Source organism: Venturia canescens, chromosome 1 (assembly GCF_019457755.1).
Source record: "Venturia canescens isolate UGA chromosome 1, ASM1945775v1, whole genome shotgun sequence".
Taxonomy (NCBI): domain Eukaryota; kingdom Metazoa; phylum Arthropoda; class Insecta; order Hymenoptera; family Ichneumonidae; genus Venturia; species Venturia canescens.
The window spans coordinates 24,388,415-24,406,925 of NC_057421.1; the positions used below are offsets into that span (position 1 = coordinate 24,388,415).

General features: G+C 38.6%; 1 protein-coding gene across 4 annotated transcripts in view; it reads left to right on the top strand.

Annotated features, from left to right (window-relative positions):
- Positions 1-18,511, top strand: part of LOC122419042 (disintegrin and metalloproteinase domain-containing protein 10-like) — a 104,057-nt gene that overhangs the window by 10,832 nt on the left and 74,714 nt on the right. For all 4 annotated transcript variants that reach the window (XM_043433284.1, XM_043433285.1, XM_043433286.1 and 1 more), the window contains exon 3: positions 13,193-13,352. In XM_043433284.1, coding sequence (XP_043289219.1) covers positions 13,193-13,352 — 160 coding nt within the window. The remainder of the gene's footprint in view (positions 1-13,192; positions 13,353-18,511) is intronic.

Here is an 18,511-nt window from a genome sequence, read left to right on the forward strand (position 1 = left end):
TTCGGAGTAAAATATTTAAAAAGTTCTAATGAGAAAATAATCATGACATTGCGCAGCCAGCTGCAGCTCAAAGTTATCTAGAAACCATAATATGAAGGTGCAGCATTACAGGGTATCTTTATATTCAGGAGAGAGAGAGAGAGAGAGAGAGAGAGAGAGAGAGAGAGAGAGAGAGAGAGAGAGAGAGAGAGCTTTTGAATGCATGCAGAGAGTCAAAGTTTCAAAGTTGCTGGTACACCTTGGTCTATCAGGTATCGGATTTCCTATTAGTACAAAATATATACTCATGCCGTTTGAACTTCACTCGTGTTGACAACGAAATACCGAATCGAAGTATTTTGAGTACAGCTGACACTAACGTTAATGAATAATGATTTCCAGAAAACTCGATATCGATTGTGAACTTTACGAAACAGCTGTCTTTGAATGTGAAACTAACCGCGTAGTTACCGGTTGATAGAGTTGTTATATCGAGAAATTCCTAAATATTCATGTCGTTGAACATTGCAGTCACATTTATTCGCAACAGTCTTGGATCTGCATTTATAATATTGAAACAGCTTGTTTGAGGTTGTTCAATAGCAAAGCCCGATTTCTTACGGAAATTTCGAAAAAAATATATGTTCGCAAAAAAAACTAACGAATCGATTAAAAAAAAAGTAATTCTACCGTATGGTTTTTCAGATATTGCGTGTTAAAGTTCTAATATGGTTTCTCCATCTGAACACATGGTAATCGTCAAACAAAAAATATATATTGAAATAACTCGAGAACGGTTCTTACGATTTTGATTTTAAAAAAACACAGTGTCTTCTGAAGAAAAGATTAAAAAAAAAACATGATCTGCCGTTTAGTTTTTGAGAAAAATATTATTGTAATGAAAATCGTATGAGAATTTGAGTGGGAGAATTTCAAGGATCGCGACTTGGCAACGCTGTCGCGTGAGACAAATCATGATTATCAATACACTTTAGGACGGCATGATTCTAGCAGGGACGTACGCAAAAGAAAAAATATAAAAATTCCAAAACCACGAGGAATTACGAAACTTTAGTAAAATATCGTAACCATATATTTATTTACTGATAATTAACGATAATTTAAATGATTTTTGGAATATATTTCACAACGAATAATGCTTACACAGAAAGGGAGTTGCACCCTATTTTTTATAAAGCACTTAGCTATCAAACTACCTTAATCGATCGACTGAATGGAAAATTAAGAATAATGCTATGCGCGAAAAAATGCGGGAATGAAAAACTAAGTAAGAGCTGGCCGAAGAGGAGGGTGGAAAGAACGACGGACAAAGATCACGTGCAAACTGTATAATAAAATGGTAAACCGCAGAGGGAAGAAGGAACAGGAGAATAAAAGCATCGAAAGCTTCTTTGCGGACGAAGAGATTTTCATGGGATTCTCCTCGTGAAAGAAGAGCCCTCGAAGGCCTCGCTAGACCCGAGTCTAACGACTTTACACTGGGGACTTAAACTCAATCTTTATATGAAATCATCTTATCGCCTGGTAGCAGGTGTGGGCATATCTCGTTCGAGAAAAAAAAAAGCACAAAAATATGGTATAGCCATTGGTGAGTGTTGAAGTGCCTACCGATGAAAAGAAGAGGGACTTTCAAGTCGGAGTAATATTATGGACTCAATCCTCTATAGAGCACGTGACAAATTCTAAATCATTTCGATTGGGCATGCTTCCATCCACAGAATTTTCTTCAAGATAGCTAGTATCGCTTCAAATGAATTATTTTCACATTATTCCGTCAGTTTTTTCAATGTTTCTGATGTGAGAATATTTAAAAACAAAATAATAACAAAATGGAGCCTGCTGCTATCGATTTCGTTATTGATATTATTATACTACGATATATTAATATACTACGAAGAAGATACTATTGGAAAGTACTTCGGATAAAAAGTGATACTTGCCACAGAGGGGGAAAAAAGCAGTTACGTCTTTCAGCAGAGGTTTTGCCAATGATGTATACCTACGACCAATGATATATAGCTGACGCAGTAATTGATTAACTTCTGAGAGCAATCACGATTCCGTGTTCTGAAAGCGAGCACTCTCTTCCTAACTTTTTCCCATCACTGCCTTCTCACATTCTGTTTTTCTCTCATTTGTTTTTCACTCGTTCGTTTTTCTTTTTTCGGCTCACGGGCTGTTTTCGTTGTTTCACTCATTTACTCTCACCTTTTCCTTCTTTATTTATTTCTCTTTTTCTCTTTCTCACTCTTGCTTTTTATTCTCCACAATCCTCCTTGTCACTCCACCCTCCGGGGCATATTTTTCCGCGGCGCCTCGCTGTCGCCGTTTCGTTCCTATCCCGCACACTCTGGGGGAAGGCGTATACTTTACGACGACCGTATGCGGAGTTCAGAGTACGCTGCGTTTACAGAGCGCCTCAAAATCTGTTCTCTCATAGCTTCTTATTAAGGTACCAGACAAAGTGACATTTTACTGTCCTCTCATCAACGAAGAGCCGTGAAGAGAGGCAAAGCTGTATGCATTTACTCCCGGGAATCTGAAGCCTGGGACTTTTCGATGCGGTCAGACGCGTGGGGAGTCGCCATGGTCGTGATAGTCGGGCGACTCGCTCAGCTGCTCCGAGCCTCCTTTCAAAGAATGTTCCTTTGGGCCGAGTGGAAAAGCGCAGTCGCGACTCTGCCACGAAGCAAACAGAGAGTGGATCCTAATTTTTTTCAAAAGTATAAATCTTCTAGGAGAATAAGGAGACGCCCCCAAGGAGCGTCGTTTACGGATTGATCGACTCGAATTTACCTGCAGAGTGACTTTTGGGACAACCTGTAAAAGCGCATACGCCGTAGCAGCGAGGCAACGCTGCATTTTCATTATTCCGCTTGTGTTTCTCGCGATTGCTGTTGGCGGATCGTTCGCTTTGCGTGGCGGTACAAAAATAAGATCGCAATATCGCACTCCTCGATATGAGGGTGAGAGGAACACGTGGGTGGATCGAGGGGAAGGATGCGTTCTTTGCCCCGTGAAATAGATACCTACGAACCTGCATGGCTCCGTAGAACGCACCACCAACTTATATTGGCCTGCAACTTCTTACGAACTTATGAAACTGGTGCGAAATATCATGTAACTTCATACTCGCCCGGGCGAGTACTGAGAAAAAATAAACAGGAATGACAGTGTAATACTGTCTGCTGTATGCACGGGAACAAAATTATGAAGTTTACGTGAATAGTAATTGAAAAGCCATGAAGCTATTTCCGCAATGTGATTGCCTTGGAATGGTACCATCCGGGAAGGCACGTTTTTTGTTGCAAGCAAAAACAGTTTGGCAAATATAATTCAAATTTTCTACATCAATTCATCATTTCTGTAAACTTTAATAAAAACGAAAAGTTTCTACTTGAATTTTTGTAATCATGCAGTTGGAAAACCGAAATTTTTATCTCCTCGGAGAGTTAAAAGTCAATTGAAATGAGTGAAAGCTGCTACACTGAGTGAGACAAAAGTTTAGTCAAATTTACTATAGCTTCGTGGACTACGTCCAACGTAATTTCATTCGTTTAAGGTATTCCTTTCACAAACCCGAATATTCTACAAACTGATTTTTAATTGAGTTAAAGTGAAAGTGCATGCGCATAGATTGGCGAAATTTCAGGTCAGGATATCGCACATTTAATAAAGAATGAAAACTTCAGAATCGTAAAATTTATATGGGAGCTTATGGAGATTCCATCATCACCAGATTATATTCAATAATTCATATAATAAATAATTCTAAATTCCTGACACGTGCTGTCTCGCAGATAGAAAATAATGTGAGGAATCGATAAAAAGCGACGATAAGAATAAAGGCTTACCAAATCCTTAAAAGACACATTGACGTTAGAAGAAAATTTAGAAGAACATTGATGTTAGAAAATGGCAGAAGCAGAAGCTTTTCCTATGTAACCGTGACTTCCCAGAGGTTAGGAATCAGCCCAAATTTCGAGTGCCCCAATTTGCGCCACCAAAAAATACGCTCACGCGAAAGGAATACCTTAACAAACTACTGAGGTGTACGAACATTTTTTCAACACTAGTATGCGACGTAACTCAGAATTATTGTGAAATGCGAAACTCTCGAATCTCTCGAGCCTCTCGAATCAGTTTAAAGTTGTTGAACTCTTCGAGTCACGTGTACCTTAAGCTTTGTTTTGAAATTTGTCAACTGCGTTGATCGACGAGTGCTTTTCCCAAGTCGATTATTCATTGAAACTTTTATCTTCTCTAGCTCGATAAATTCTGTTGGCTGCCCTGTGTTTCATAATGGTCAACTGCACATGCAAAACCTTCGAGTCGTTGCGCCGTTTGCAAAAAATTTCGTAAACTATCTATTTCACTGTTCGAGGCAAAGCGGTTTACGAATTGTCGTTATTGAGTAGCCTCAGCAGCCACGCACACGAGAAGGAAGAAATTTCGTCGTCTTTCATCGCGGCAAATACCTTCGTTGCTCAAAAGCCTGCTCCGTCTAATTCCTTGTTTTTCTAGGTTACACGTTGCTCTGCCCCCGCAAGAAACTGCTCCTTTGTCACGTATCACAACAAACTGATGTCGTGTTTTTGCCTCAGGGTCGGCTAGACAGAACCATACGAGAGCCGCGAATTGGAAAATTAATTGAAAAAGCCTAAAAACAATGACGATAACAATGATTGTTCAAATTCAATAATGGTTTCTACATGAAAATTCCCCACAAAATATCCTCAAGCCATTCACCAGTTTTTCCACATTTTACTTCAATACGATCCCGCTTCATAAAGCTTTTAAATGAAAAATATTCAATATGTTATCTCGAAAAACGAAAGCTTTTTGTAGCTTCATACGCTACTCCTGATATTTTCAATGTTTATTCCAATAATAATAATAATAATAATAACAATAACGATAAAAATGAGAATAGCCATAAAAAATCAGTAATATGAATGTGAAATCGCGAATATCTTTTGCTCGATATGCAGAGACTTATATTTCGAGGGCAACACTTTGATTCGTCCTATATATTTAGTATGGGTGCTAGGGCGGAGTTTCAACCTACCGATTTATTGATATCTCGTAAAAAAATGTTCCTCCCCGCGGGTGCAGAAAAGATCGTAAACGGGAAGTAGCTCGCAATAAAACGTTGCAACGTGGGCGATTCGGTTCAATGTGTAAAGTTATGCAAAAAAAAAGAAAAAAAAAAGGTGAGAACAAAAAGAAGAAACAGAGGAAGACAAAAATTGTGGAAATTCAAAGGGTCAAAGGGGTCAGGAGACGAAACTTTTTGTTCCTCATATTTTTATCTTATTTTTTTATTATTTTTTCCTAAAGAGAGCTTTGAAAATGTGTGACAATATATATCTGCGTGCAATATCGACGACATGTCATGACTGTTTTCGAGGCCAGGTATCGATCGTTAGCAAAAATTCGGACTGTTCTCTGTCGTAAAGTACGGTCATGAATTTTTACGACGGCGATGCAGAGATGCGTTCGAACGAGGTCGATAAAATGTTTGGACGCGAACATGGTTGCCTTGCCTCGCCGTTTCTATCCTTCCACAAAGCAGCAACGTCAAGGCACGTGTTATTTTTTTATCACGCGTGTGTGCGTCCAACCGACTCAATCGTGTTTTTCTGTAGCCGTGACGTGACGTCAGATAATTTGTGAATGTAATGCACTCCGACACTAGATCTACCTCGGGAGCGTAGAGCTTAGGAGGAGATTAAATTTTTACAATCATGATTTTCGTTTGCCAGTATCCGACGAGTGACGATATTCGATGGGGGGTATTAAATCTTCTGGAAAGAGCGAGTTTTCGACGTTTATTTTCATCGAAATGAATTTTCATTTGGCACGAAAAATAAAAAGAAAAAAAAAAAATTTTCAGAAGCTTTTGAATGAAAAATTCTGTTCGTTGAACCATCAATTTCGAAATTTACGCTTGAAATATTTCCCCCTTCAATTCTCAACTACAGGCCATTCCCATGTTTTCGGGTATGCGTGTATGCGAGTTTGAAAATGTACCAGCAATAAGCTTTCTATTTTATATTTTAACATGAAACTCACGACCGCGCCCATTTGCAGAAGGAAGTAAAAAATGTTCGATGAACGAAAAAAAAATCGCAAAGAATGAAAAAAAGGTGAGGTGCGGAGGGATGGGGTAGGAAATAACAATGCCTTCGGGAGGCAGAGATAGTACAGGATTGTGCGAACATCGATGAAACGCACGTATGAGCAGAGTGGCAGAATGGGTCGAACGTTTGCAAAACAGAATGAAAAAAAAAAAACAAAAAACAATGACCGCTTTCACTACGGGGTTGTAGAGTGAAAAAAAAATGCCAAGTGGGAAAAAGAGGTGTATGGATTGATAGGAAAAAGGGAGTCGGACGATAAAATAATAAAAAAAAGAGAGAAAAAAAAAACAATCAAGCAACCGTGTACACAAATTGGCGAGACAATCGAGGGGTTCGTCGGGGCTAATTGGTGGAAAAGTGGCTACGTCAGCCAATATATGGCTGCTGGTTTCAATGACGGTTTACATATGTAAGCTCAGCCCTCGATCCACGTACGGATTGTATTATGTTGGCCTTATTCGTCCGAGGAATCGTGACCTGATCATTCGGACATACGGTAAGACCCCGATTTTTTACCATTCCCCGTCACGCAACATATAACCTCAAAACGTATAGCAGTGCAAAAAATGGGTGAAAACATCGACCCGAATAACAACGTTTCCGCAAAGGGGGAAAAAAAAGTTTACTATTACACCAAAAAATGTCAAATCTCGAAAAACTCGACAATGAAATTCCAGTGCGTTGAGCTCGCTTATTTCTAAAATGTTTGGTTTGTGCATGCTCTTTTCATCCAAATTACACGTCCGAGTTGAACCTCGATTTTTTACCAGCCCAGGTAGTGAAAAATCGGAGTCTTACTGTACCTGTGAACCAAACTGATGTTCTGCAATGATTTATTGATCCAGAAGACTCTAAACCTTGAAACTGTTTCTGTTACAATTTTCCACTGTTATCGATATTTATTTTTTAAATCCAAAATAACGATCCACTGTCCTTTCCAATGACGTTTCCTGTTTTTCAGTTACCCAAAGATCTTAGCACGACATGAAAATTAGGATTGAAACGCTCTGAGCACGTGCTCCCAAGAAAGTCAATTTCAATCTTTCTTTTTTTCTGTTTTTTGCAAAAATACTGATGACAAATTACGTATTACTAAGTAGACACACTAAAAAAAATCATCGAATGAAATAATCGGTAGTGGAGAACTTGCATTAATGTGTGTATACACGAGGTTAAGAAAGATGATTTCGAAATGAAATTCTACCGGAATTCTCATTTATCTTTCGATGTAACAAACCTTAAATACTCTGAACTTCTATCCTCGAAAAGTATATTTTGTCTGTGTATTATCCTCGAAAATAACGAAGGACGAAGAAACAATGGTGCTCGTTGTTGATGCTCGAGAAGCGGCACAACACACCGGCGAGTAATTCCACGCGCCGGTTTGGGAAATTACGAGCTGTAAGTTACAAAGTAAGCTACGGTCCCGTGGGCTAAAAGAGGGAACGTGGGTACATGCGAGGAGCGAGGGGATAAGGAAGAAAGAGAAATAGCTCAGACAAGTAGAAGGCGAAAGTTAGCATCCTCCTGAGAGGAAATGAAAACTAATTGGCTGAGATTCTTGACTGCAACTCTATGGTCTTTTATATGCGTCCTAATAGAACTGCAACGTCACTGAGATTAATCAATGACATACTTTCACAAATTATTGTACGTTTCCTGCATTTCTGTATTCGATTATACACTTACAAGAGCTTCCGCTCAAAACAAACCATCAAATTCCATTGGAAAATTCAATCATACAGATGAAACTTTATTTAAATCTTCCTGATGTGATGAGAAATTTTTTCTTACGTTCCTTCCTTGAAAAATATTTTCAAATATTCTCAACCTCGAGAATAAATTCCATTGTGATTGTCGAGTGAACAATTCCTTATTTTTGCACTCCGAATCATCTCGTTATGTATCGAAATCTCAATAATCTATCATATTATAAATTCGTTTGTCACATTGATACGTTTTTTCTGTGTTGCATATCGTGTAGCCATTCTTTCGAACGCGATCCCGACAATCTCATCAATCATTTGATGCCATCTGGTCATGACAGCTGGGGGTTATTCCTCACTTGAGTACATGCATATATTCATGTATATCCTTGCTCGCATAGAATGTTCTTCCAAACAAATTATTCACATAGTAATATTGAGGGAAGAAAACTTGCTTGTTACTGCTGTTATTCATGATAAGATACAGGATCAGAGATGCTCATAATTTAATGTGATTCACTGAAGAAAGGCAGGAGCAATACTTTAAGTAAATTGTCATTAGATTCATCAGGATTAGTGGCCTTCCGATCAGAATTAAGGTAGTTCATGCAAGAAACGATTTTCTTAAGAAAGTCTTGAAATTTGCACAGAGTTTAAATGGGCAGTCAACGGACACGCATATCAAATTTTAAAGGTTTCGTCTTATTGGTTATTTAGATAAACGTGTTTAAATACGAAGAAAAATACACAAGGTTATAGGGACTATGCGTAAAAAATCGTTTATCTTTCCATATAACGAATGAACGCTTCTTACGAAGTTTATGAAAAAATAAACCATAACAATGGAGTAGTAATGAAGGTCTGGGAAAAAATTCGAGACGATAGTTTAACTACTAGTAATAAAGATTTATAATGTTAAAGATTGAAGAACATTGGTAAAATGAGCATTCGAATAACCTCACATTGCTTAATTCGGCATTTCGGTTCCTCCTGACTTGTTAGAAAACTGTTGTTGTTCCTGCTGGCTAAATTGGAAAAATGTATTTAATATTTTGAATGAATAACTCTGTCATTAATTTAGAGTCAAAATATCTTTAATTAGGAAGTAAAAATCGACCTAATTTAGACACCCAATAAAATAGTTCCCAAGCTAAAATAGTCGCAGCAATATTGATCTTCATCTGGTCCAACAATTCAGCATTATCGTGAAATTAATTTACATTGTGATCTCTTTCCACTGATATTTTGCTTGAGTACATTTATTTCGTAGTTTATTATTTGCCGATTGAACGTACAAGCACTTCACCTGACATCGACCAGGGTTTAATTCGTCAGCGATATGCAAGACAGTAAACATATTAGAGAGGGCCGGTGTAGAATGAAAGGACGTGGAAGGAGGGCAAGTATAATAACGTGTTGCGTTGGTGGCATTTCAACGACGAAAATTACGTAGCGACGGTCAACGATCGCGTGCATCTGGACCATGCGCTTGTTAGAAATGATCGATCCTCTAGAGCGTGATGTCGAGTTGGCAGGACATTATTCCCGGCTTTGCAGACCCATAACTGTCCTCGCGTCTCTTCTACCGGATGTTTGCTGCTTCACTGCTTGTACCATATTTACGCTTGCAAATGTTTGTACCAACGGAGCACCGGTACAGTGTTTTTCAACATTATTACAACGTCTTTTGAATGTGAAATAAGGAAGTACGAAGCACACGTTTTAATAATGAGATTCAGGTGGGAAAATAGCTCGCCATATTTAACATAAAATAATAAGTGCCAGCTATAAACACGGCATATGAAATGGCGACGTGACTGTTAACGAATACCGAATAGCGAAAAATAATTCGTCAGCATCGTATCATCGAGATTTTATCTTCGCCCACAGAAATCCACGTTCATGTCCTTAATCAACAGTGCATTTTTCGTATCTCACAATTCCATATGGAAGCTCTGCTCTTTTGATGTGACCAAGGATCAATATGTATTGAGAAATGTCAAATTGAAAAATGTTTTGAGAGCAGGACGATAGTGAAAAATAGTGTAAAGAATACCGTGCAACAGTATGGCCAGCGTGAAAAAAAGTAGACAAGCGTGAAAAAGGTATTATATCGGAGATAGGGTTGGAGAGAGCAGAGGGAAAGGACTCGTGCTGGCACTCGTGGGCCAGTCAGTAGCAAGGTCTATAAAGAGCAACTGTGGCGGAAGTCGAAACGGTCTTCGGATTGCACAAGCCGCACATACACACCGTTTTCGCAGTGGAAACATCGGAACAGCTGGATTCCACCTGACTAACGCTGACTACAGATGGAAAATCAAACCCATTACCAGATATAGGGTTCATTCGGTACAGAATCGAAACGGCCAATTCTCTTATACCTTTCCACCTAATACCGAGTAATTTGCATTCTTATCTACAGACACGCGGAGCTTGGAATTCATGAATATTGCACCTGAGGAATATGACGTTAAATTCCCTCCGCGCATATATACACGTACTATCTTCTCTGGCATTGCGGTTATAGAGTTTATAAAATCGTCGGATTTATTGTTTGGTGACGATCGTATACTTCCTTCCGTTGAAACAACCTGCCCGTGTCACTGCTGCGCCTCGAATTTGCAATTATAAAAAGACTTCGATCATTAAATTAACATAGTACTAAATTCGGTTCAAACTATGTCAGCCCTCGCCTTAACACCGCGACGTTCAGGACTCAATCGAATTCCAAATTATGAATTTATGTACTTTCTGTTATATAATACGAATAAGCAAAGACGATGCAATGATATCTGCTCTAATAAAGAACAGAGTACGTTCAATAATAAGTCGTCGCAGATGTGGTTACTCCGCAATGCTCGTTGCGTATTCGGCTATTTTGTAGTTCAGAGATTGATTGGAAAACGTCTACTCGTAGCTTGAGAACATTTCGTAAGAAGGTTTCTCCCATATCCGATAATGTTTGAGTGGTGTTTACCGCTTTAACCAATAACTAGCGTGGGAGGAATGTCGGCAAATCCGAAACCATACGAAAACATGTGAACCCTTCTTGCTTCCGACCAACTTCTCATACTGATCCAACGTGCAGAGAGTTCCAAAAGTTGTGGCTATGGTTTACCAGATAAATGGGCTGCAACATTCTGACGAGAAAAGTTGGCTATTTTTCTCTCTCTCTCTCTGATGCTTCATTATTATTATTATTATTATTCATTACCCACTATTAAGGTTGACCTATCGCAAACTTCATTATTAGATACAAACGTGATATTTTTTTATTTGATAGTTAAAGTGCACCTGCAAAATTTTGGAGCGCATCATCGGCTACTTATAACAATAAATAATTGATAAAATTTAGAAATTTAAGACACAACTTATGGAGAGGGTGCTCCAACAAAGATTTGAGGAATGAATAAATAATTTTCCCGATCAGATGTTTTTTAAAAAAATTCTTGAAATTAAAAAAAAATGATAAGGATCATTTTTGAATAAAAAAAGGTTTGCCGAACAATAAATATAAAAATCTTCGATTTAGTCGAGTAATTGCGTGGTGTGCCGTCGTCTTCTGCTACTTCCGCTTTGGTTCCGTGGAGCTGGCAACGCTGCTTAACCTCGAATAACACGGAACGGATTCGAATATGTGAACTATCAAACTGTTTTCATTGAATAGTGGAGTTGAGAGTTTTTATCCGAGAAACAGAATGCTAGGAAAAATAAATTTGTTTGAAGAAAGTGTTTCTGGTCAAGCCCAACATTGCGTCGACCCATGGTCAAACATAACCTCCTCGCACATTAAAAAACTTTATAATAAATTATGTTCCACAAATCATCACGACACACCAATTTAATAATATTCGTAATACTTATAAAATAAATATAAATCATCTATAGCTAATTTAAAGTTTTCAAAATAATGTCTCTTGACTAACTGCTGCGATAGGTCAACCTTAATACTTTGCTCACCGACGATCGGATCTTTCGTTAAAAGATTGTGCAGAAGAGCATTATTTTGCATCGTTTTAATTGGACTTTTTCTCAATCCGTCAGATTGACAGTAACAGTAATGATGTAACGAGGTCGTTAACGTTTCGTGGGTAAGAAAAACACCATTCGAGTAAGCTTTGAAAGGGCTTGTATTGTTTTCCCTCACCTGAGGATTTAAACCTCAAGCTGGGCGTTACGTAGTTCTCTCAATCCTCTATTACTACAGCCAACACTGAAAGTAGTAATGGTATCCAAAACACGATGGCTACTGAGCTCTATATTTAGTCTAGGAGTTTCCGGCACGTTATTATACTACGATCGCGCAAGTGTACGTAAACGTGACCGTTTCTACTCGACAAATTCGTGGTCACCCTATTAAGCAGCTTCTATGGAGTCTTGGGAATAGATCTGAGATTTTTTTTACACTTGGGTTGAACACAGACACTATTATTGCTATTTGAAAAATAATTAATTTCTCATTTTTCCAACGTTGCGCAACGATGCGGTCGTTCTCCGAGGAAGTTAGCTGTTTGTATATGTTTGACAGCCATAACCAAAGACCCTATCGATGATGCTCAATCGACAACGCCATTTGTCTACGCCATAAATCGAGCATTAATTTTGACAAGTACTAGAGGATGCTCGTAGTAACTCACGAAACTCAGCAATACTCACGTTAGATAATCATAATGAACTTTACTTGCTGTTGATTCTACTGGAAAACGTTTTGTCGAAACTATACGACTCTTGGCTTATCGAATCGGACACAACGTAATAAGTAGTAACAACCCCCTCGAAAAATCATGATCGAATTCATGTCTCTGCCCCTGATATCGCCTTCGATTTTTATATCCATAATACGTCGTGTTCCTTCACACTAATCATTTTTACTCTGGGCTGCGATTAAAACACCGAATTTTCCTACAATTTCCTCGAGTAGACTCCAACTATATTAACCATAGTTTCAACGACTTTTGTTGTTATTCCTTTCTATTCCTTCTAATTCCTATCTTTTTCATATTGAAAAATTTCACACAAGTTTTGAGAACATTTGTTGTTTTGATGCAGTGAAATTTGGAAATTTTTTTAATAAATAGCATTTTGAATGGAATTTTGGAGCATATAACAGTTTCTCTATTCCATTAAGGATTTTCAGTTCGAAATTATTTTTTTATTTTTCTGAAAATTTTATTGAATTCAAGAATACAATCAAATTATAAAAATCGTATGTCTTCGATATTGGAAAATTATATCGCTGCACAATACGTGAAATAACCTTTTGACCGACTATCTTTGAATTCAGTGGAAATGTTTTCGGTGTAAGGATGAAGTAGTTTTTCTTACACGCTATTCTCGTTTCAGTCATCACGCGGGGCTCATACGTGAGGCACTACACGCCAGCTCACTATGACACGGCTTTACTACGAAAGCATCGTGAGAGAACACGTCGCGAAGCTCTCGAGAAATCAACACGACGTCGCAAGGAATCGACCTTAAATCTCGACGTCAAAGCTCTTGACAGGTACGTAAAACATACTTTCGCTGTAAGTGACGGAAGCGATTGCTCCGTACATATACACCTCACAAAAGAGGCGCAAAGGAAATGGGAAACCTCGGAGCTCAGAAACGCCTGTCAACAACAGTGATTGAATTTATTTTTTCTTCTTTCTTTCTCACGAGAAAACTCTCCGAATCTTTAGTTTTCTTACTTGATTAGTTTCATTTAAACAAATTACTTTCGTTTAACGATATTTTCAAGATAATTTTATGAATTCGTTTGACCATCGAAAATAACCTTGTGCAAACATATTTTTTCAGGCGAAAAACAAATTTTTTTTATCGAATCCAAAATATCAGTGACCCCAATACAAATCGTTCCTACAAAAATGGCTTTGCTGTGACGACGATTTTTTTTTCACTTTTCCATGCTGGACTTGACGTCGTCTCTTATTCTGTGTTAGTTATTCCAAACATATAAAGATTCCACCTGTGGAATTTGTTGTCTTTCGAAATAAAAAAATATCCATGAAAACGTAGTGGAGGACCGTGTCCCAGGGAGCTTATAAACAGATGTGTGAGGCATTGAAGCGGTGGGAGGTAGAGGAAAATTGAAAAGGCAGAGAGCAAGCAAAGCCGTTCGGATGGGACAGGGATAGAGAGATTTGCAGTGGCATTATCATGGCTCACCAGCTCTAAATATTGACTCAAAGCCACAACCGCATTTGCTACATCTCTTCGTGACTGTACAGGCTACCGCGTTGCGTCTCTTTTCCTCCATCATACTCCTTCGGAGATTGAATGAACTGAATCTCCTTCGACACGAAACTTTACGCGAAAATTGCCCCAAAGATATTCGACCTGCCGAGTAACCTAATTTGGTTTCTTTATCTCTTCTCAAACCGAAATCAACCAACCCTATCAATTCTACATTTAAGGTAGTTCGTGCACGAAACGATTTTCTAAAGAAAGTCTTGAAATTTACACAAAGTTTAAATGGGTAGTCGACTGACACGCATAACACATTTTTAAGGGTTTATCTTATTGGTTATTTAGATAAACGTGTTTAAATACGAACAACAATACACAAGGTTATAGGGACCATGCGGTCAAAAATCATTTATCTTTCCACATAACGAATGAACGCTTCTTACGAAGTTTATGAAAAAGTATAGAGTACAATGAAATATAAAATGAACGTTTGGGATAAAATTCGAGACGATTGTCTTACTAGTAATAAAGATATATTACGTTAAAGATTTAACGAAATTGGTAAAATGAGCATTCGTATAACCTCACATTTGCTTATTTCAGCATTTTGTTTCTTCTTGGCTTGGCCCATTCCTGTCATAGCCTTCTGTCTTTTTATTAACACTTTTTTCTTGATCCATTTCCCTTTGTGTGTTCCCTTTGCGCTCTCTAAATCGATTTTTTACATAAAAAACTAAAGTTATTTTCGCCAGGGACGAATGAAATTTTGGGTTTAGTCAGTGATGGATCCCCGTTCAATTAATGGCTTGTAATTTCATTCGCCAAAAAATAAATTGGAAAAATGTATATATTTACTATTTCGAATGAATATAATTTTGTCATTAATTTAGAGTGAAAATATCTTTAATTAGCAAGTAAAAATCGACTCAATTTAGACACCCATAAAATACAATCCTACGGGCACGATCTACCTTAAAAAATCGACCTAACAGAATTGTCGATTTCTCCTCTAAATCTTCATCTTCCCAACAGATACGTTTTCAGAAATAGATCAACACTTTTTACCGCATAAATGACTAATCAAAAGACTCACCTTCGTGCCCCGCCCCCACTGTTTCTTTGATTGTAAAAAATAAAATCGAAGCTTACTTTTTTTAATCGTAACACATTTTTCGTAATTTGGTAAATTTTAACTTGAATGAATATATAAAAATTGATTGTTCTCGCTCGAAAAGGCACGACCCACATTATTTAACACGCTGAATGCGACCTGTCTTACACTTTTGAGTTTCTTTGCATTCGATCACGGTATGTCTGTATATACGTCGAAGAGTGCGTGAATATACGTGGGTACAGGTACTGTTGAAGACCTTTAGAAGTCGGTACTCTCCACACACAACGGACTATTGTCCTCCTACCTATTGACATTCGCCCGGTGCACACCATTTGGTATTACGTTTGCATACTCCCCGATTCTCGTCGTCCGTTTGCATCAATGACGGTGAGCCGGGGTACACATGGTCGCTCACCTCGCCCGAGTGCTTCGAGGCACTGTATACGTGACGTCTTTCGAGCTTCTATACAGAGCGTAACCAAGCGAGATTCGGCAACATTACGTATTCTCGAGATTTACCTCTTGGCCCTCTATCGCTCTTCTACATGGAATGAAACTGAAGGGTGAAGAGGTGAGAAGCGACTCAATTTCCATTTTCGCTTCACCTGGATTTCCGTATGCATATCCAGGGAAATATAATTATGCTACATGCACACCCTGTAATGGTTTATTTCTGTATGAAAGACATTTTATTCAGAAATTAACTCGAAACTGAACTTTGCAGTCTTGGCTACGCCGTCTGTGAAATTATTCATGTAGAATTTCCGTGACGAAGAAGAGGGCAATTTCCACATGGTTTCTGCCAGTTTTGAAAAACAGGAGGAAATTATAATCATTTGTTTTATCCTCGAGAGAATTTGGAAGAATTTTTTTTTAAGATCGAAGAAAAAATCTTCGAGTTTCGGGGGTGAGAGCTCTTTGAACAAAAGAAACTAAGAGTTATTCGGAGAAGAAAGCGGCGAGGTTGAAACTCGTTAAATTACGAGATGTGCGATTCGATATGTACGAATGTCTCTACCTTTGAATAAAAAACTTCACCCCCCCCCCCCCTCCCCCCTGATTCGTTTTCCTCCGTTTTTCTCATTAAGGGGAGTGCGCTAGCGAAAATGAGATGTTAGATGGAAAATGGCATAGATTGAACTGATCGATTTAGGCCATTAAATGAGGCGCAATCGTAGCGCGCGCGAGGCTCGCATTCAATCGAAGTTAAACCGATTACTTCGATTCAAACTCTCGTTTACCCTCGTTGAGTTTTTATACTCACGCGGGGATTTAATTGGATGGTCCGCTAATGAGTTCCTTCCGTGATAATCAGCCATTTACGGGCGACTACGGCTCAACCAAGAGGGTTGCCAGCTGGGGTAGTTCGGGCACAAGAGGCCCAGGGGGTGAGAAAGACGCGACCGAAGAGGAAGAGGCGAACTAAAGGACGGTTCAACGCGCAGCACCGGGTCAACGCCACGACGAAACCAGACTGTTTGGAATAAACTTGCACTGCTTCCAATTAACCTGAAAATCGCCGATAAACTCTCTCCCCCTCCCGGCCCCTCTCTTCGACGACATAAACCGATTAAAGGCCTGGTGTGCTTCGATAATTATCACTCACATTTAAATTTCATCCCTATAACACCTTTTCACACTTAACATGCTATTTCTCAATTTTTAATCACACTTTAATGTCTTTGCATTTGAAAACTCACTTTGCTCCTCACAATCTCCATTTTAATACTCATTTTGATAAATGTTATTATTCTACGATAATTATGCAGCTTTCTCGATGAAGTGTTCAAAATACGACTGTTTTGACGGTTTATTTTCATCACTGTAAAAGTCACTGTTGCAGTTGCTTCTGAAACTCGAAAAAACCACTTTTTAGTGTATATTTTTTGGACATTTTTACTATCTTCGGTCGAAGATAAAAATTCTGAGACCGATCGTTGTTAATCCCGACATCTCAACTCGTGGAAAGTTTAATCGTGCATGGACGTCGAATGAAACAGGGTGGAGAGAGGAGCTCAGACCGTCGGCGATAGTATTTCGCACATTTCGCAGAGACCTGATCAAGCGGACCCGCGGCCTTATCGATCGCTACGACAACAATCCTTTTGCAAATCATATTCGAATCGCATGGACGAAGCTGCAGAGCGAAGCTTTAGAGTTAAGTTATGCGATTGAAAGAAACGCCGATAAAAAACTAGGAAATACGTACCCACGTATAAGTCACATTCCAGTAAAATACCTACGGAGCGAGAAAAAGCGCTCGAACGAAGCTCTGATGTAGTCAAAAGCCTGCAGCTTCCGATGAATTACTACATTTTAATATTTATTGTTTATCCAAAATGGTCGTTCGTGCTCACACATCTGTGTATATGGATCATTGAACGTATGTTTATAACGGTGGAAATATTTTCTCATTTTCTGAAATAAATAACATGGCAAAAAACATCAAAGAGAACATTTTTGATCATCACAAGTACGTATTCTGGTTAGCCCACCCTCAATTCTTCCGATATTTCGAGGGAAGAAATTTTTTACTTTTATTATTATTGTTATTATTATTATTTTCATCAAAAAGACCACGCGAAAAGTATGTCTTTGAAGTTTCGTATCCTTGTTGATACTTTTTAGTGAAACGGAGAGATATAGACCCAGTATTTCCAGCTACTTGGATCTCATTCAAGGACCCCCACGTCCATAGACATACATTCGTGCACCACCGGCTCTTCGGTTCAATACAACCTTCCCAATTTTACCGAACGATATAACGTCCGGGTACGTGTTCCTGCACACATCTAACATATATTTACAGAAGGAGGGAGAAAACCTTTGTGCTCTCGTTTCATTCGAGACTTTGTAGATTTAAGTTTTTATGGGAGTAAGTAAAATCCATTCACCAACACAATACATCCATCAATTGTGTTTGACAAACTATTGACAAAGTTACGTTACCTCAGTGCTTCGAGGGCTCTCGTATTCGAGGAAAAAATCTACAATTTTTGATCGATCGATATTCATTTCTCTGTTCCAAGAAGTCAGATCGATACGAAAGCACTTTTTTTTCTTTCAATTTTGGCGAATGACAACTCTGAAGCGAGGTATTATTACCGAGGAAAATAAAGAGGGAAAGCAAACGTGAAAATCTTCTGCTTCAATGACCCTCGTATAAATGAAACTATCATTCGAGCCCATGGCATCGGGACTAATTGAATTCGAGACTGAAAAAATGCAGAGCCTCGTGCGGCTCCGATCGTTTACGCCACTTAATCACGAGAATATGGACCACCGAGAAATTACAGCGAATCCAACGGCCGTTACTCCATAACCGATAACGATGGGAATTAGTGGAGGATGATTATTGA